Source organism: Ranitomeya imitator, chromosome 2 (genome assembly GCF_032444005.1).
Source record: "Ranitomeya imitator isolate aRanImi1 chromosome 2, aRanImi1.pri, whole genome shotgun sequence".
NCBI classification, from domain to species: domain Eukaryota; kingdom Metazoa; phylum Chordata; class Amphibia; order Anura; family Dendrobatidae; genus Ranitomeya; species Ranitomeya imitator.
In genome coordinates this window covers 601,074,574-601,096,302 of record NC_091283.1, presented here as the reverse complement: position 1 = coordinate 601,096,302, position 21,729 = coordinate 601,074,574, and the positions used below count along the sequence as shown (strand labels likewise).

General features: G+C 43.2%; 1 protein-coding gene across 2 annotated transcripts in view; it reads right to left on the bottom strand.

Moving 5' to 3' along the window:
* Positions 1-21,729, bottom strand: part of MYCBPAP (MYCBP associated protein) — a 121,901-nt gene that overhangs the window by 32,956 nt on the left and 67,216 nt on the right. For both annotated transcript variants that reach the window (XM_069752400.1, XM_069752401.1), the window contains exons 17-18: positions 9,329-9,462; positions 2,397-2,585 (exon numbers count right to left, since the gene is read on the bottom strand). In XM_069752400.1, the coding sequence (XP_069608501.1) occupies positions 2,397-2,585; positions 9,329-9,462 (323 nt within the window). The remainder of the gene's footprint in view (positions 1-2,396; positions 2,586-9,328; positions 9,463-21,729) is intronic.

Genomic DNA, 21,729 nt, shown 5'->3' with positions numbered 1-21,729 from the left:
ACTTGAATTCTGTTGTAGAGGTTTCATTTCAAATCCAATGTGGTGGCATGCAGAGCCCAAATCGCGAAAATTGTGTCACAGTCCAAATATTTCTGGCCCTAACTGTAGTAACTCGCCGGCGCCTTTGCAGAAGATCCCTGAATACACTTCCCATAGAAGGGAGGAAAATATATGGATCGTGGAGGGAGTGCAGGGCACAGGCCCGTGATTCCGGCACCACAATTGAACATCACAGGGCAGTGTGACATGCATGGGAGGGGGGTAGTATTGTAATAAGGACAGGAGGCAGGGATTTCTTCCAGGCACCGCACGCCCCGGAGCTTGGAAGAAATCATAATAGTACATGTAAATAGTATACTGAAGGGTACTTAGTTGACACTATTTTGATCAAAAAAGTGTAAAAGCCTGTCTATATATAGAGTTATAAAATAATTCACAAAGATTTTCTAAAAATACAATCAATATAACATTAAATAATTATAATTAAGATGTACTGTAATTTCTCTCCTACAGATTTGAAGGTAATAGGAAAACTAAAATCCCTTTAAGCACTGATTGGATCTGTGCTGGCAGCGCTTGTCTACGACACAAGCACTCTGGACATGGCGAGTACATTAAAGTCAATGACACCCATCCAATCAGTTTTTCTGCACAGACAAGTGGTCTGACACAGAAGCCCCATGTGTTTTCTACAAACTCCTACTAGGTAATGTGACTAGTCCTTCATTTCATGTAATAAAATATCTATGTGCCCGAAGGGTAGCGGATGGAAATGATTCCTCCAGGCGAGGAGACCTATATGCATTAAACTGCATTAAGATTCTCACACTTAAATAGAATCAGTCCGGCTCCTCTGACATGAGGCTTTTAGTAAATACTTGTATTCCCCAAAAGGAACAACTCTGGACCTTTACTTAAAGGGGATGTCTAGGTTTCAGAGCAAAATCTGCAATTATTCTATGTGACTGCAGACTTCTGAATCGTGACAGCGTGCAGAGCGCACACTGTTAAGATTCCCCGGTGTTGCCGATGCAAAGGATCGGTCAGCATGTATACAATTTGCACACATGCGCTTACATCCTGACTTGTCTCATCCAACTTCTCTCAGTAGAAGTGAATTGAGAGAAGCTGAACATATGTGCAACTACCACAGCACGCTATGATGACTCAGAAGTCTGCAGTCACACAGAGTGACTCCAGACTTTGCTCTCGAACCCGGACAATCCCTTTAAGGGCAGTCCCACACGTCCAGATAATTCCGGTACCGGAATTATCCGTGTCTGTGTGCCGATGCGTTTCTGTGGCACATCAGTGTGGCACACGAGCGGCACACGTGTGCCGCCCGTGTGCCCACTGGGTACCACACGCACCGTGAGGGAGACAGCGCTAAAGTTTAGCGCTGTCCCCTGCATCTGGTGCTGAAGCGGCGATTCATATCTTCTCTGCAGCAGCGTTTGCTGTAAAGAAGATATGATAAATCCTTTTTTTTTTTGTTTCTCATGTTTAAAATAAAGGTCCATGTCCCCACCCCCTGTGCGCCCGCCCGCTGTTCTTAAAATACTCACCCGGCTCCCTCGCTGGCTGGCGCTGCTTCCTGTCCTGGCCGCACCTTCTACTGTATGAGCGGTCACGTGGGGCCGCCGATTACAGTCATGAATATGCGGCTCCACCTCCCATAGGGGTGGAGCCGCATATTCATCACTGTAAATGAGCGTCCCCACGTGACCGCTCATACAGTAGAAGGTGCGGCCAGGACATGAAGCAGCGCCAGCCAGCGAGGGAGCCGGGTGAGTATTTTAAGAACAGCGGGCAGGCGCACAGGGGGTGGGAGGGGGGTGGGGACATGGACCTTTATTTTAAACACGAGAAACAAAAAAAAAAAAAAAAGGATTTATCATATTTTCTTTACAGCAAACGCTGCTGCAGAGAAGATATGAATCGCGGCTTCAGCACCAGTGGGGGGGACAGCGCTTACTGTAGCGCTGTCTCCTGCACGGCACACAGACTGCACACGTACAACGTCCGTGTGCGGTATGTGTTTTACACGGACCCATTGACTTTAATGGGTCCGTGTAATCCGTGCTCTCCTACGAATACTGACATGTCTCCGTGTTTGGCACACGGAGACACGGTCCGCAAAAAATCAATGATATCTACACAGATGCATTGATTTGAATGTGTCTACGTGTGTCAGTGGCTCCGGTACGTGAGGAAACTGTCGCCTCACGTACCGGAGCCACTGACGTGTGAAACCGGCCTAAACCTTAGTGTTTTGCTATTCCTCTTGGAAATGTATGAACAAATTGAGAAATACGTGTCACTATTCCCCTTTACAATTGCATCTGTCCCTTCAGTCTGCCACTGACTGGACAGTTCATGTTTGTACGAATACACACCACAGTATATAGATTTTCCTTATATTTTTCTTGTATAACCGGATCCACTAGGGAGGGATGAGACTCTGGAGGAGTAAGGTCGATACTTTCTCCCGAGGAAACCAACTCCTTGTTCTCTTTGGAAATGGTTGATGGCTTTAATATTCTTTTCTCATCCTTGCCCTTCAATTTTCTACTGCTTGGGCGTCCCTATTTGAGAAAAAAATAGAGAATTTCTGATATTTTATTTAATTTTTACTTTCATTTGCTTTGCATCTGCTTTTTTTTTACAATTAAACACAATGCAGTTGTAAGGGCTTTAAACATTGGAAAGTAGACTAGATATCTGTAGTAGAGGCTCCATCACACTCCTTCCATGATAACACTCATTTATCCCATTATATTTTTGTGGATATTCCCCAATGATCTCTCTCTTACTGGTGATTCATTTTTTTTTTTATTGTTTACAGTCATTGCTGCATTTAATATTAATCATCCAAATACTGTACAGTACAAGCTTACTGCTCACTGTGCAATATTCTTCTCAGTGCACAGTGGCAGTGCGCTCCCTCGCCGGCTTTGATAAGTGACGAGCTGGCAATAGAGTGCACTGTTAGTGAGCATTGTAAGGCACATCCTGAAATCGACATCACTGATGATGCTTCCCTTCAGGAAGGTGACAGAGGCCAGCAAAATAATACAAAAGTAGGTCAGGGACCGCATAGCCACCCTGATTTTTGTGGCCCTGCAGGGATCCAATACTTAATTTGGGGCTTGATGATTTCCATATAAATGTCGCCATCATACCATGCATTTTCCTAAAAAACCCTTTGGGGATTTTAATTGATAAATGTTCCAACACATACAAACATTTTGGAAGAATTATCATTTTGATTAAGTTAGGGAAAGTTGAGACCAGTTCTAAAGCCTTTTCTTCATCATATTACTTAGGTGGTATACGTTATCTTTAAGGTCCTTAATTGGGCTTTGATTAATTATAATATCTAGGTATTTACATTTATATACTACTTGTAATCCAAAAATCACAACCTCAGCCATATTTTATATAAGTGGCATGACCACAGATTTGCCCCAATTAATTTTAAGACCTGATAATTCCCCAAAACAGTTAATGAGGTCAATTGCTCTCGGGAGGGATTACTCTACTTTATTTAGGAAGAGCACCAGGTCATCCGCATATAATCCCACTTTATCTATTCTGGAATTTATACTAATACCCTCCACCAAAGGGTCCTGTCTAATTTTAAGGGCGATAGTCTCAATGGCTGGAGCAAAGAGCTTCGGGGACAGAGGACAGCCTTGTCTGGTTCCTCTACCCAGGTCAAAGTATTCTAATAGTATTCCATTTACAAGGATATTAGCTCTTGGCATACAATAAAGTAATTTCCACTCCAAAAGAATAGAAGGCTTTCGCCGTATCTAAAGAAGCTGTTGCCCAAGGTTCCCCCATACTTGTGACCTATCTGTGTTAAAACGTTAACTCTTCTAGTATTAGATGAGGTGGACCTACCGGGCATAAAGTCGGATTGATCCTCATGTATAATTCTCAATATTACTATTTTCAACTTGTTGACTATAAAGTTTTGTAATTATTTTGTAGTTTGCATATAATAGGGATATGGGGCAATAAGAACCACACTCCTCAACTGATTTATCTGGCTTGGGAATCACCACTACCTTGGCATCATAGAAGGATTGAGGAAGTGACTGTCCCGAAAGTGCTTCAGAAAGGGTTTGCAATAGATTCGGGCCCATCTGATCTATATATCTTTTGTATAATTTTATGGGTATGCCATCAGGTCCTGATGCTTTTCCCATTGGAAAGAGACATAGCTGCTTCCCTTATTTCTTCCAGAGTGATATCCCCTTCCAAGAGAGCCCGGTTCTCACAAAGGGTTTGGGAAATTCTATTTGGTTTAGATATTCATCAATTTCCTCTACAGTGTGGTTCAGTTGGGAGCTCTCTAAAGTATTCTTCAAATCTACCTGCAATCTTATCCGATTTAAGCAACGGGCTAACCTCCTTTGTATTAATGGCCAAAATCGATGGGAACATGTGATTTTGTTGGGACTATGTATGCCAGAAATTTACTCAATTGGTTACCTAGCTCAAAATAAGTCTGTTTAGAAAAAAGAGTTTTCTCTGTGCTTGTTCCTGGGAGTCAGGTATTCCCTCCCTTTCCCAAGCCAACTATGTAAAGAGTTATCTGAAGGGCTATTAATATTCTCAGCTTCCAGTAATTTCCATTCTTTGGTAAGCCTCTGCTCCCCAATAGAGGACTCCCTTTTAACATATGAAATGGTGGACCTAACACATCCCCACACATATGCTTTAAGTGTGTCCCACACTTACCAATTTATCAGGGAAATCATTATGATCTGCTATAAATACCTCCAATTGATCTGGTATTCTATCATGCTTCCCTATAAGGGATAGCCAAAACGGATGTATGCGAAACCTCATAGGTCTGTTAGGAACCCCTAGATGAAGGCATACTACCAGTGGAGCGTGGTCCGATACTGCTCTAGGGGAATATTCAATTTTACTCAAATCTGAAAATACAGCATTATTCCCAAATACATGATCTATTCTACATAAACATCGAGCGGCTGGTGTATAACAGGAGAACTCTTTCTTGAGTGGATGATGCTGCCTCCACAAATCAATCCAGCCCATCTCCGTTATGAAAGTATGTAAGATAATGGTGTCTTGATTACCAGGCCTAGTGTTTGCAGTGCTCAGTCTATCCTACATGACATTTTAGCATATGTAAATACATCCTTAAAGATCACAGTTCCTTGTGTTTAATGTCGAGACATTTCTACTTGTACCTTCACTCAGTGGTTGCAATCTCAAAGGGGTGTGATTGACTTAATCTGAATAGGAAGTAGCCAGCGCTAACTTCGACCTTGCTATGTTTTGAAAATCTTGAAAGATAAAGTCTAAATATTAGATTGCAAATAACCCTCCGCACAGCATGCCGACAAGATCTCTATTTTAATCGTCTCTGTAATTTCAAGTCCTATTTACGAGCATATAATTGACTGATGTGGGGACTTCTTCTTAAATTAAAATTGCATGCTGTCAAAAAGTTGATACGCTGTAATTAACGAAAGGAAGAATGATGTAAAGATGATGTCAGGAAAGGGATTGACACATGTATTATGGCCGGCAATTTTTGTCAGTGAAGAACACGCGGTTACATTTTCCTTATTTATTCATAAGGCGCCTGACAAATTGACCTGATGCATTTTACACGGCCTCACTTTTCAGATCAAACTCGAAAAAAGGGTTATCTGAGCTTCTATTTTTATATTCCTTCTCTAATTCATGAAGAATAAGAAAGCTTTTCAACTAAAATATCCCCCTGTACTCTCTGCGGTATGCAGTCCCGTTAAAAATGCTTAACCCTTTAACTTTTACAGACTCTGTTTCTCTTCTTTTTTTTTTTATATACCACATCAAAGTTTAGCTGAACTTTGATGTGGTCATAAAGAGAATTACAAAAGCACTATCAGAAAGAATGACACATTCTTGTTTTAAAGGGGTCATCCCTCTTCAGAAAAGCTTGGCTGGCCATACTGCCCTTCACTCAGTATCCCAGGGTCTTTGGCATTAGGTGTGGCACTGATGTCATACCAACAGCACAGCAGCTCTGAGTGGGTCGTTCAGACTACCCAACCAGAGCCGCTGAGCTCAGTAATTGGTTGTCACACTTTTGCCAACACCAGACATTGGGAGACGCGGCAGAACTAAGCTGACATGTTTTAAACAGCTGACATGTGCCCACAATAGCAACGGGTGGAATCGCGATCCACCCGCCGCTATTAACTAGTTAAATGCCACTGTCAAACGCTGACAGCGGCATTTAACCGGCGCTTCCGGACATCGGGCCGGAAATGAGTGCATCGCCGACCCCCGTCACATGATCGGGGGTCAGCGATGCGTCTGCATAGTAACCACAGAGGTCCTTGAGACCTCTATGGTTACTGATCCCCGCTAGCTGTGAGCGCCACCCTATGGTCGGCGCTCATAGCAATGCAGGACTTCAGCTACATGGGAGCGATCTGATGATCGCTCCCATGTAGCTGAGCTGATCGAGTTGTGCCAGCTTCTAGCCTCCCATGGAGGCTATTAAAGCATGGCAAAAGTAAAAAAAAAAAAAGTTTAAATCACCCCTTTTTCGCCCCATTCAAAATAAAACAATATAAAAAAAAAAATCAAACCTACACATATTTAGTATCGCCGTGTTCAGAATCGCCCGATCTATCAATAAAAAAAAGGATTAACCTGATCGCTAAATGGCGTAGCGAGAAAAAAATTAGAAACACCAGAATTACGTTTTTTTGGTCGCCGCGATTTTGCATTAAAATGCAATAACAGGCGATAAAAAGAACGTATCTGCACAAAAGTAGTATCAATAAAAACGTCAGCTTGGAATGCAAAAAATAAGCCCTCACCCAACCCCAGATCACGAAAAATAGAGACGCTACGGGTATCGGAAAATGGTACAATTTTTTTTTTTTTTTTTAGCAATGTTTGGAATTTTTTTTTCACCACTTAGATAAAAGAGAACCTAGATATGTTTGGTGTCTATGAACTCGTACTGACCTGGAGAATCATAATGGCAGGTCAGTTTTGGCATATAGTGAAACTAGTAAAAAACCCGAACAAAAAACCAGTGTGGGATTGCACTTTTTTTTTGCAATTTCACCGCACTTGGAATTTTTTCCCGTTTTCTAGTACACGACATGGTAAAACCAATGATGTCGTTCAAAAGTACAACTCGTCCCGCAAAAAATAAGCCCTCACATGGCCATATTGATGGAAAAATAAAAAAGTTAGGGTTCTGGGAAGGAGGGGAGCGAAAAACGAACATGGGAAAACGGAAAATCCCAAGGTCATGAAGGGGTTAATGAAAAAATGTTGCAAAGGAGCACATAGTAAAAGGTACTGTACCTTTAAGAATGACGACTGGGGACCCACCACATCCGACGCGCATTTCGCAATGAAATGCTTCGTCCAGGGGACTATGTACTCCATTATTTAAAATTGTTTGTACTCCCCTGCATACCCTTTTTCTCTTTCTTTACATGCCTGACTGATAGCTCTGCATTTTATTAACAGCCTTTTTTTCAGATGGCAACAATGCCTTCTTTATATTTTAATATAGATGTGAAGCTGCCAGATCTGTATGAACAAACTGTATATTCGTTGCTATATACCTTTTCACATTATGTGTTTTTCTCATTGACATTTGTACCTACCTTTGATTATTACCTGTATCCCCTTCCTGGGGTTATAATACATGCATGAGGATACTGTGTGTATATGATGTCTTAATAATTCCTTGAGTACTTGTTAATGTTCATCCACTATCTGGGTGAACCCACCTTCCTCTTGTATACCTGCGGTGCTCTCTCTCTCACCGTTTTTTGGATATTTTTAATATATTGTTCTTAGGGCATTGAGTAAACTTTATAATTTTTAACCATTCATACTCTGGCTTTTTGTAAAGCTTATTTCTTTTGGTGCTCCTACATTTTCTTGCTATATGGCTGTAATATAGGATAATTAGTTGGTGTATCTATTAATATGAAGAGCAGGAAGGAGAGGTGTCATTCAATGCACTGCTGATATAAGCTCGATGGCTGGATAAAATCGAAGGTGTTTTATTGGCTTCCAGTCAAAGCGTTTCAAGGTCCCACATGACCTCTTCATCAGGACAAAAACCTAAGGGTGACTGTCAGGAATATTTGTCTTATATGTAGTCTTTTTCTTTTTTTTTTAAATGATGCAAACTCAAGTAGCGAGCACTTGCCCTTAATACTAACCGTCATATCGTCATCATTTCTTTTTTTACTTTGGAAAAAAAACAATTCTAACTCCAACCCTAACACTCCCATAATCACAACCATAACTGCAAAGAGTAGAAAAAAATCCATTTTTTTTTTGTTTTAGAATTTTTATCTAAGGGGGATGTGATGTACATTTTTTTTTGTTATTTTGATCACTGTCTATCACAATTTTTAACTTTCCTTGGGAAAATATAAGAGAAGTTGGTTCTGAGAACATAATTCCAGTAAATGTAGTTGGGGAATCAGAAGTAAATCTGTACCTACTGTAGTTACAGCGGGGAAAATAAGTATTTGATACACTGCCGATTTTGCAAGTTTTCCCATATACAAAGATTGAAGAGGTCTGTAATTTTTATCATAGGTACACTGCAACTGTGAGAGACAGAATCTTAAAAACAATCCATAAAATCACATTGTATGATTTTTACATCATTTATTTGCTGAAATAAGTATTTGATACAATAGAAACACAGAACTTAATATTTGGTCCAGAAATCTTTCTTGCAATTACAGAGGTCAGACGTTTCCTGTAGTTCTTGACCAAGTTTGCCCACACTGTAGCAGGGATTCTGGCCCACTCCACCAGATTTTTCAGGTTTTGGGGCTGTCGCTGGGCAACATTGAGCTTTAGCTCCCTCCAAAGACTTTCTATTTGGTTCAAGTCTGGAGACTGGCTAGGCCATGCCATGACCCTGACATGCTTTGTGTTATCTGCCTGTTTTGTGGTTCACTAAAGTATTGCCACACTGTTTAACCCTCACCCTGTGTTGTCTGAGTAGCGTAATGCCCACGTTTGAAAGGAGAGCGGTCGTTCAGTGGGACGATCCCTGGTCCATCTGGCTCTGGTTAGCGGACTGGGGTGCCCGCCGACCCGCCGTGTCTCTACACTCGGTATAGAGACTTTCTCTGGGGCTACAGGAAATCAGGCATTGCAAAAAAGTGATAGATATTTTCTAATCTGCCAGAAGATGGAAATAGTTCTATCACTAGTACAGATCTATAGATTTTTACTATCTAAAGTATATCCTAAAAGACAAATATATACACAATGTACTAATGTAGCTTCAATATACCTCCAATTTGTCCTTTACAGTCTTCCCATGCTTTTTCTCATCTTTTTCTTTTCCACCAGGCGTCCTTTTATCTTCCTTAATGCCTCCTCCTTTTTTATCTTCTTTGCCTCCTTTCACATGCTTTAGATCCAACACTAGAATCAAGGTGTTAAAAATTTTAAAAAATTTCAGGTTTCTAAAAATTATCATGTGCAATCATATATAGCAACAAGCTTATGCATTTTTCACACTATTTAGTAAATTAAAGAAATATACAGTACAGACCAAAAGTTTGGAGACACCTTCTCATTTAAAGATTTTTCTGTATTTTCATGACTCTGAAAATTGTTAATTCACACTGAAGGCATCAAAACTATGAATTAACACATGTGGAATTATATACCGTATATACTCGAGTATAAGCCGACCCCCCTAATTCTGCCACAAAAAACTGGGAAAACTTAATGACTCGAGTATAAGCCTAGGGTGGGAAATGCAACAGCTACCGGTAAATGTCAAAAGTAAAGATAGATACCAATAAAAGTAAAATTGAGACATCAGTAGGTTAAGTGTTTTTGAATATCCATATTGAATCAGGAGCCCCATATAATGCTCCATAAAGTTTATGATGGGCCCCATAAGATGCTCCATATTAAAATATGCCCCATATAATCCTGCATAAAGGTTATTAATGGCGCCATAAGATGCTCCATAGACACATTTGCCCAATATAATGCTGCACAAATGCTGATTATGGCCCCATAAGATGCTCCATAAAGATATTTGCCCCATATAGTGCTGCACAAACGTTATGGCCCCATATAGTGCTGCACAAACGTTATGGCCCCATATAGTGCTGCACAAACGTTATGGCCCCATATAGAGCTGCACAAATGTTATGGCCCCATATAGTGCTGCACAAACGTAATGGCCCCATATAGTGCTGCACAAACGTTATAGCCCCATAGATGCTCCATACAGACACTTGCCCCATTTGCTGTTGCTACGATAAAAAAAAAAAAATCACATACTCACCTCTCCGTCGCTCAGGCCCCCGATACTTTCAATAGTCACCTGCTCCTTGTTCCGGCGCCACTCCATCTTCCGCGTCTTCTGCAGTGACGTTCAAGGCAGAGGGGGCGAACTAACCACGTCACCGCGCCCTCTGACCTGAACGTCACTGCTGAAGACAGAGCGGCGCCCGGAACGGGGAGCAGGTGAATATCGTGCAGCGCAGCGCTCCCCCACCCCGTTATACTCACCTGCTCCTGGCGCAGTGCAGTCCCTGCTTCCCCAACGCCAGAGCTTCATCCTGTACTGAGCGGTCACCGTTACTGCTTATTACAGTAATGAACATGCAGCTCCACCTCTATGGGAGGTGGAGCCGCATATTCATTATTGTAATGAGCGGTACCATGTGACCGCTCAGTACAGGAAGAAGCTGCTGGCGCCGGGGAAGCCAGGGACCTGCAGGGACCGCGCCAGGAGTAGGTGACTATAATTAGACAGCCCCCACTCCCCCTCCCCCATGCCAACCCCTGGGTATGACTTGAGTATAAGCCGAGAGGAGGACATTTAGCCCAAAAAAGTGGGCTGAAAATCTCGGCTTATACTCGAGTATATACGGTACTTAACAAAAGAGTGTGAAATAACTGAAAATATGTCTTATATTCTAGGTTCTTCAAAGTAGCCACCTTTTGCTTTGATGACTGCTTTGCACACTTGGCATTCTCTTGATGAGCTTCAAGAGAGTCACCGGAAATGGTTTTCACTTCACAGGTGTACCCTGTCAGGTTTAATAAGTGGGATTTCTTGCCTTATAAATGGGGTTGGGACCATCAGTTGTGTTGAGCAGAAGTCTGGTGGATACATAGCTGATAGTCCTACTGAATAGACTGTTAGAATTTGTATTATGGCAAGAAAAAAGCAGCCAAGTAAAGAAAAATGAGTGGCCATCGTTACTTTAAGAAATGAAGGTCAGTCAGTCCGGAAAATTGGGAAAACTTTGAAAGTGTCCCCAAGTGCAGTTGCAAAAACCATCAAGCGCTACAAAGAAACTGGCTCACATGAGGACCGCCCCAGGAAAGGAAGACCAAGAGTCACCTCTGCTTCTGAGGATAAGTTTATCCGAGTCACCAGCCTCAAAAATCGCAGGTTAACAGCAGCTTAGATTAGAGACCAGGTCAATGCCACACAGAGTTCTAGCAGCAGACACATCTGTACAACAACTGTTAAGAGGAGACTTTGTGCAGCAGGCCTTCATGGTAAAATAGCTGCTAGGAAACCACTGCTAAGCACAGGCAACAAGCAGAAGAGACTTGTTTGGGCTAAAGAACACAAGGAATGGACATTAGACCAGTGGAAATCTGTGCTTTGGTCTCATGAATCCAAATTTGAGATCTTTGGTTCCAACCACTGTGTCTTTGTGCAATGCAGAATAGTTGAACGGATGGACTCTACATGCCTGGTTCCCACCGTGAAGCATGGAGGAGGAGGTGTGATGGTGTGGGGGGTGCTTTGCTGGTGACACTGTTGGGGATTTATTCAAAATTGAAGGCATACGTAACCAGCATGGCTACCACAGCATCTTGCAGCGGCATGCTATTCCATCCGGTTTGTGTTTAGTTGGACCATCATGTATTTTTCAACAGGACAATGACCCCAAACACACCTCCAGGCTGTGTAAGGGCTATTTGACCAAGGAGGAGAGTGATGGGGTGATACGCCAGATGACCTGGCCTCCACAGTCACCAGACCTGAACCCAATTGAGATGGTTTGGGGTGAGTAGGACCGCAGAGTGAAGGCAAAAGGGCCAACAAGTGCTAAGCATCTCTGGGAACTCCTTCAAGATTGTTGGAAGACTATTTCTGGTGACTACCTCTTGAAGCTCATCAAGAGAATGCCAAGAGTGTGCAAAGCAGTCATCAAAGCAAAAGGTGGCTACTTTGAAGAACCTAGAATATAAGACATATTTTCAGTTGTTTCACACTTTTTTGTTAAGTATATAATTCCACTTGTGTTAACTCATAGTTTTGATGCCTTCAGTGTGAATTTATAATTTTCAGAGTCATGAAAATACAGAACAATCTTTAAATGAGAAGGTGTCCTATATATATATATATATATATATATATATATATATATATATATATATATATATATATATATATATATATATATATATATATATATATATATATATATATATATATATATGTATATATATATATATATATGTATATATATAATTTTCTTTCATTTTTGTATTATTGAGCAGCTTAGTCCCCCACAGCTCCAATCCTGATTCTCTGGTACCCCCAGGCATCTCCTGACTTCCTTGTGACAATCAGGAGGTACTGTCTACCTCTATATGACCACGGCAGATAACAGCCTTGGCAGTAATGCTGGGTTGTGTCGCAGAGGACCACTGACACCAGTGATTGGCAGCAGCATTCATGTATGTAAATAGCAGGTCACTGCTGTAAATAGAGGCCTATGAGGACCAACATAGTAGTGCAGTGCTGGAGAAGAGGGATTTAAAAGGATGAAGTCAGTGATTAGAATCTATACCCTGGACAACCCCTTTAACCCCTTCATGACCCAGCCTATTTTGACCTTAAAGACCTTGCCGTTTTTTGCAATTCTGACCAGTGTCCCCTTATGAGGTAATAACTCAGGAACGCTTCAATGGATCCTAGCGGTTCTGAGATTCTTTTTTCGTGACATATTGGACTTCGTGTTAGTGGTAAATTTAGGTCAATAAATTCTGTGTTTATTTGTGATAAAAACGGAAATTTGGCGAAAATTTTGAAAATTTCGCAATTTTCACATTTTGAATTTTTATTCCGTTAAACCAGAGAGTTATGTGACACAAAATAGTTAATACATAACATTTCCCACACGTCTACTTTACATCAGCACAATTTTGGAAACAGAATTTTTTTTTGCTAGGAAGTTATAAGGGTTAAAATTTGACCAGCGATTTCTGATTTTTACAACGAAATTTACAAAACCATTTTTTTGAGGGACCACCTCACATTTGAAGTCAGTTTGAGGGGTCTATATGGCTGAAAATACCCAAAAGTTACACCATTCTAAAAACTGCACCCCTCAAGGTGCACAAAACCACATTCAAGAAGTTTATTAACCCTTCAGGTGCTTCACAGCAGCAGAAGCAACATGGAAGGAAAAAATGAACATTTAACTTTTTAGTCACAAAAATTATTTTTCAGCAACAATTTTTTTATTTTCCCAATGGTAAAAAGAGAAACTGAACAACGAAAGTTGTTGTCCAATTTGTCCTGAGTACGCCGATACCTCATATGTGGGGGTAAACCACTGTTTGGGCGCACGGCAGGGCTTGGAAGGGAAGGAGCGCCATTTGACTTTTTGAATGAAAAATTGGCTGCACTCTTTAGCGGACACCATGTCGCGTTTGGAGAGACCCTGTGTGCCTAAACATTGGAGCTCCCCCACAAGTGACCCCATTTTGGAAACTGGACCCCCCAAGGAACTTATCTAGATGCCTAGTGAGCCCTTTAAACCCCCAGGTGCTTCACAAATTGATCCGTAAAAATGAAAAAGTACTTTTTTTTTTTTTCACAAAAAATTTCTTTTCGCCTCAATTTTTTCATTTTCACATGGGCAATAGGATAAAATGGATCCTAAAATTTGTTGAGCAATTTCTCCCGAGTACGCCGATACCTCATATGTGGGGGTAAACCACTGTTTGGGCACACGGCAGGGCTCGGAAGGGAAGGCGCGCCTTTTGACTTTTTGAATGGAAAATTAGCTCCAATTGTTAGCGGACACCATGTCGCGTTTGGAGAGCCCCTGTGTGCCTAAACATTGGAGCTCCCCCACAAGTGACCCCATTTTGGAAACTAGACCCCCCAAGGAACTTATCTAGATGCATACTGAGCACTTTAAACCCCCAGGTGCTTCACAGAAGTTTATAATGCAGAGCCATGAAAATCAAAAATAATTTTTCTTTTCTCAAAAATGATTTTTTAGCCTGGAATTTCCTATTTTGCCAATGGTAATAGGAGAAATTGGACCACAAATGTTGTTGTCCAGTTTGTCCTGAGTACGCAGATACCCCATATGTGGGGGTAAACCACTGTTTAGGCGCACGGCAGGGCTCAGAAGGGAAGGCACGCCATTTGGCTTTTTAAATGGAAAATTAGCTCCAATCATTAGCGGACACCATGTCGCGTTTGGAGAGCCCGTGTGCCTAAACATTGGAGATCCCCCACAAATGACCCCATTTTGGAAACTAGACCCCCAAAGGAACTAATCTAGATGTGTGGTGAGCACTTTGAACCCCCAAGTGCTTCACAGACGTTTACAACGCAGAGCCGTGAAAATAAAAAATCATTTTTCTTTCCTCAAAAATTATGTTTTAGCAAGCAATTTTTTATTTTCTCAAGGGTAACAGGAGAAATTGGACCCCATTAATTGTTGCGCAGTTTGTCCTGAGTATGCGGGTACCCCATTTGTGGGGGTAAACCACTGTTTGGGTACACGTCGGGGCTCGGAAGTGAGGGAGCACCATTTGACCTTTTGAATACAAGATTGGCTGGAATCAATGGTGGCGCCATGTTGCGTTTGGAGACCCCCTGATGTGCCTAAACAGTGGAAACCCCTCAATTCTACCTCCAACACTAACCCCAACACACCCCTAACCCTTATCCCAACTGTAGCCGTAACCCTAATCACAACCCTAACCCCAAGACACCCCTAACCACAACCCTAACCCCAACCCTAATTCCAACCCTAACCCTAAGGCTATGTGCTAACGTTGCGGATTCGTATGAGATTTTTCAGCACCATTTTTGAAAAATCCGCGGGTAAAAGGCACTGCGTTTTACCTGCGGATTTACCGCGGATTGCCAGTGTTTTTTGTGCAGATTTCACCTGCGGATTCCTATTGAGGAACAGGTGTAAAACGCTGCGGAATCCGCACAAAGAATTGACATGCTGCGGAAAATACAACGCGTTTCCGCGTGGTATTTTCCGCACCATGGGCACAGCGGATTTGGTTTTCCATATGTTTACATGGTACTGTAAACATGATGGAACACTGCTGCGGATCCGCAGCCAAATCCGCACCGTGTGCACATAGCCTAATTCTAAAGGTATGTGCACACGCTGCGGAAAACGCTGCGGATCCGCAGCAGTTTCCCATGAGTTTACAGTTCAATGTAAACCTATGGGAAACAAAAATCGCTGTACACATGCTGCAGAAAAACTGCACGGAAACGCAGCGGTTTACATTCCGCAGCATGTCGCTTATTTCTGCGGATTCCTCAGCGGTTTTACAACTGCTCCAATAGAAAATCGCAGTTGTAAAATCGCAGTGAAATGCGCAGAAAAACCGCGGTAAATCTGCGATAAATCCACAGCGGTTAAGCACTGCGGATTTATCAAATCCTCTGCGGAAAAATCCGCAGAGGACCAGAATACATGTGGACATTCCTACCCCTAACCATACCCCTAACCCTAACCCTACCCCTACCCCTAATTCTTACCCCAACATTAGTGGAACAAAAATTCTTTATTTTTTTTCATTGCCCCTACCTATGGGGGTGACAAAGGGGGGGGGGGGGGGGTCATTTACTATTTTTTTTATTTTGATCACTGAGATATAACCTATCTCAGTGATCAAAACTCACTTTGGAACGAATCTGCCGGCCGGCAGATTCGGCGGGCGCACTGCACATGCGCCCGCCATTTTGGAAGATGGCGGCGCCCAGCAAAGAAGACGGACGGACACCGGGAGGCCGGGTAAGTATAAGGGGGGAGATCAGGGCACGGGGGGCGGGGGGGTTCGTCGGAGCACGGGGGGGTGGATCGGAACACGGGGCGAGGGATTGGTGCACGGGGTGGGGGATCGCTGTGCGGGGGGGGTGGATCGGAGCACGGGGGGTGGATCGCTGTGCGGGGGGGGGATCGGAGTGCGGGGTGGTTTGATTGGAGCACGGGGAGTGTGATTGGAGCACGGGGGGAGCGGACAGGAGGACGGGGGAGCGAAGCACAGGACGGAGGGGAGCGGACCACAGATCGGGGGGGCTAGGGGGGGCGATCGGTGGGGTGGGGTGGGTGCACATTAGTGTTTCCAGCCATGGCCGATGATATTGCAGCATCGGCCATGGCTGGATTGTAATATTTCACCAGTTTTTTAGGTGAAATATTACAAATCGCTCTGATTGGCAGTTTCACTTTCAACAGCCAATCAGAGCGATCGTAGCCACGGGGGGGTGAAGCCACCCCCCCTGGGCTAAACTACCACTCCCCCTGTCCCTGCAGATCGGGTGAAATGGGAGTTAACCCTTTCACCCGATCTGCAGGGACGCGATCTTTCTGTGACACAGCATATGCGTCACAGGTCGGATTGGCACCGACTTTCATGACGCATACGCTGTGTCACAGGTCGGGAAGGGGTTAACTGGTTATCCTGGTGAGACAACACCTTTAATATCAAGATAATCGAGATCAGTCAACAGATTACTTCTCTAAACAATGTATTACTTCAGAGGCCCAGATATTATCACTTGCCAATCTCACCTACACTCTAGGTTTCTTTGGGGTTTTCCATTGACATTGAAATAAATGGTAGGCGTCAATGTTTTCTAAAGTGCTGTGGTTAACGAAAAGCTAAAAAAGGTCGCATGTTGGCTGATATGACTGCCCTGCCCATGCGATGAGTCACGGTTATCATGCACAGCTTAATTGCACACGTGAAGAATCTTGCTTCAAGATTAATATTAGCTGCTACAATCACAGGAAACCAGTTTCATATATAATCAGGATTGATAATATTAACATGAGCCTCGTGGTGAGTGGGATAAATATATGAAGCCCACAAACTGATGGCTACTTTGATGGCCCCCATAAACCATAGATTGTCCATGGATCTGCTGATATCAGTGGGACAGGCTGAAATCTTCTTTTTCTTGTTAGCGCAGCCTAGCTATGTGTTTAAATGCCAGAATGATATCACAAAGATGAATAAACCTCAGCCATACTAGCATATGAGTTAATAATTAAAAAATACAAGGCTAATGAATCTGTGCCCACAAGTTGTGCCAGGCTACAACAACAGATACCAAGGTCATCTACACTGTGTGCAAAATTATTAGGCAAGAGAGTAACTTGACCAAATCATTATTTATTTCCATCTCCGAGCTGTATAGACGCTTATTATTATTATTATTATACCTTATTGGATGAAGCAGATCAGGTGATGTATATTTGTGTAATGAGGAAGGGTGAGGTCTAAGGATATCAACACCCTTTATCAAGCAGATTGTTCCCCTGTTATTAAGCTGATTGTTCCCCTCAAGCAAAATGGGCATTGCCTTCCAGTAAATGCAGCAGACGCAGATTGCTGCTTTTTTCACTGCAAATCCCATAATGTTTCTAGGGAATCTTCTGAAAATTAGGGACAATTCTTTCAATCTAGGACATAAGGATTACCCTCTGTCCACTAATTGATATGACTTCTCATTCGAGATCTTGCAGTTGCAGGGAGTTCCTATATACAGTGGCTTGTAAAAGTACTCACCCCTTTGGCATTTTCGTATTTTGCTAGGTTACAACCTGGAATGTCACTGTTTTTTTTAGAGTTTGCAATAGTTCATGTAAAGAACATGCCTACAACTGTGAACATTTTATCTTCTTTTTATTGTGAAGCAAACAACAAATAGAACAAAGTAACTTAAAACTTCAGTGTGCCTAACTATTTACCCCCCTAAAGTCAGTACTTTGTAGAGCCTCCTTTTACTGCAATTACAGATGCAAGTCACTTTAGATAAATCCCTATGACCTTTGCACATCTCGCCTCTGGGATTTTTGCCCATTCCTCAAGGCAAAACTGCTCCAGCTCCTTCAAGTTAGATGGTTTCTAGTGATGAGCAAACATGCTTGGATAACATCTTAACCGAGCATGCTCGGGTGTTGTCCGAGCATATGAGCTCGATCACTCATTACTAATGGTTTCCTCTGGTGAACAGCAATCTTCAAAGTACTTTCACACTGAACAACATTACAACGATAACGATAGCGATCCGTGACGTTGCAGCGTCCTAGATAGCGATATTATTGTGTTTGACACGCAGCAGCGATCTGGATCCTGCTGTGACATCGCTGGTCGGAGCTAGAAGGCCAGAACTTTATTTCTTCGCTGGATCACCCGCTGACATCGCTGGATCGGCGTGTGTGACGCCGATCCAGCGATGTGTTCACTGGTAACCAGGGTAAATATCGGGTTACTAAGCGCAGGGCCGCGCTTAGTAACCCAATGTTTACCCTGGTTACCATTGTAAATGTAAAAAAAAACCAAAAAACACATACTCACATTCCGGTGCCTGTCACGTCCCCCGGCATCCACTTCCCTGCACTCCTCCTGCATCCTGTGTCAGCGCCGGCCGGCCGTAAATCAGAGCACAGCGGTGATGTCATCGCACTGCTTTACGGCCGGCACTTACACAGGATGCAGGAGGAGTGTGCGCTTAGTAACCCGATGTTTACCCTGGTTACCCGGGGACTTCGGCATCGTTGGTCGCTGGAGAGCTGTCTGTGTGACAGCTCTCCAGCAACCACACAAGGGCTTTCCAATGATCACAGCCAGGTCGTATCGCTGGTCGTGATTGTTAGAAAGTTGCTGAGTGTGACGGTACATTTACCACAGATTCTCAATTGGATTAAGATCTGGACTTTGGCTAGGCCACCCCAAAACATTTACATGTTTCCCCTTAAACCACTTGAGTGTTGCTTTAGCAGTATGCTTTGGGTCATTGTCTTGTTGGAAGGTGAACCTCCGTCCCAGTCTCAAATCACTGACAGACTGAAACAGGTTTAGCTCAAGGACAATTTTCCATCTCTTCTGTTGAAAAACACCTCCACAGCATGATGCTGCCACCAACATGTTTCAATGTGGGGATGGTGTTCTTGGGGTGATCAGCTGTGTTGGTTTGAGCCAGACAAAGCGTTTACCTTGGTGACCAAAAAGTTCAATTTTGATCTCATCTGACCACAGCATCATGTTTGGCAAACTCAAAACAAGCCTTACAATTTTCATGTGTAAGTAAAGACTTTTTTCTTCCCACTCTTCCATAAAGGTCACCTCTATTGAGTGCTTATTGAGCTTTATGGACAGATACTTTAGTCTCTGCTTGGGAACTCGGCAGCTCCTTCAGAGTTACCTTTGGTTTTTGTGCCCGATTAATGCTCTCCTTGCCCAGGGTGAGAGTTTTGGTGGGCGGACCTCTCGTGGCTGGTTTGTTGTGGTACCATGTTCTTTCCATTTGATGATAATGAATGTGATGGTGCTCTAGGGGACCATCAGAGATTTGGATTTTTTTATTTATTTTTTTTTATAACCCAACCCTGACTTGTAGTTCTCAACAAATTTGTCCCTGACTTGTTTGGAAACCTCATTGGTCTTTATGGTGTTGTTTGGTTAGTGGTGTCTCTTACTTAATGGTGTTGCAGCCTCTGAGGCCTTTCAAAAAAAGGTGTGTATATGCTGACAGACACTTAGAATGAACACAGGTGGACTTTTTTTCACTAAGTATGTGATTTATGAAGGTAATTGCTTGCACCAGAAATTTTTAGGGGCTTCATTGCAAAATAGGTGAATACATATGCACAAGCCAATTTTTAGTTATTTGATCCTATAAATTTAATTTATGCATATATTTTTCTCCCTTCACCAACTTAGAGTACTTAGTGCTGATGCGTCACACACAAATCGGTTTACAACAATGGGGATTTTTGTGTACTCACCGTAAAATCCTTTTCTCCGAGGCATTCAGTGGGGGACACAGACCGTGGGTGTATGCTGCTGCCACTAGGAGGCTGACACTAAGTGATACAAAGAAAGTTAGCTCCTCCCCTGCAGTATACACCCTCCTGCTGGCTCTCAGCTAAAAAGTTCGGTGCAAAAGCAGTAGGAGATCAATAACAACATATGAGCGTATAGCATGTCATATTATATATGAGAGTATAGCATGTCAGATTACAAAAACAAGCATAAGCTAATAAAGGGTGGGAGCTGTGTCCCCCAATGAATGGCTCGGAGAAAAGGATTTTACGGTGAGTACACAAAAATCCCTATTTCTCCTTCGCCTCATTGGGGGACACAGACCGTGGGATGTCCCAAAGCAGTCCCTGGGTGGGGACAACACCAGATCAGGCCCTGTGTAACCGCTACTTACAAGTGCGCCACCGCAGCATGCAGAGTCCACCTGCCCAGACTCACATCTGTGGAAGTGTGGGAATTATAGTGCTTCAAGAATGCATGCGGACGGGACGAATCCGCAAGCTTGCAGGCGTGCCTTGCCGACACCTGGTGCCTAGAACCCTCGGAGATAGGCTGACATCTAGCACGGGAGGACTCCTGGATGGTGAAAAGAATCCACCATGCTATCATGGCCGATGAAACGGCTAAACCCTTCCTGAAAACGTCAGGAAGCCTTCCTCTTACCGTCAGGAAGCCCAAATAAAGCGTCCAACCTTTGGGAGGACGTCGTCCTCGAGACGTACCTACTCAGAGCACTCACTTCGTCCAGAATATGGGGAACTCATTCCATTTTGTGGACTGGTGCCGAAAGAGATGAGGGAAGAACTATGCCCTCATAATAGTGATAATACAATGCCACCTTGGTAACAAGGGATGGAGATGGCCTGAGGGCAACCTTGCCTTGAAAGTAATAAGGGAAAAAAGTCTGAAAGAGCAGGGAGCTAGCTCCAAAGACTCGTCAGAGTGAGGATATCGCAGAGAAAAAAAGGGGCAAACTTCCCTGTTAGTAAAGTCTGCCCGGATGAAAAGGAGTCTACTGTAAGACTCCTAGGACCATTAAGGTTGCAATGATGTTTCGGCATGCGACAGGGAAGAACTACATGTGAACACTCTCTGTGAGAAAGTCCCTACTTGCAGTTTTGCTGCAATAAGGCGGGAAGATACTAGCTCCGCAAACAAAAACGGACGTGGTCAGTGCGGATCTCGGAGGATCACTGGAGCCCTTTCTGCATCCGCAAGGCTCTCGGAAGAAGTGGAAGGGGAGTTATGGAAACTGGTACCAAGTCAGAACCAGAGCATGCAGTGCGATGGCTCTTAGATCTCGAGGCCGAACCACAAACTCAAGTACATTGGCATTCAGTCTGGATGCCGTCCGATCTATAACTGGAGAGCTCCGGTGAAGGCAGATCTGATGGAAAACCTCAGGATGAAGTTCCCACTGACTTGAGGCGGAACCCTGACGGCTGAATTTGTTTGCCGTCCAGAGTTCTACTCCTGGGATATTGTTGTGAATTCTGCTTTTGGGTTCCCTCCAGTGGTTGTAGGTGGGAATGCAGTTGTCTCTGAGTCGCAGTCCTGGCTAGGTGTATCTGCTGATTGCAGTTCTGACTGGGATAT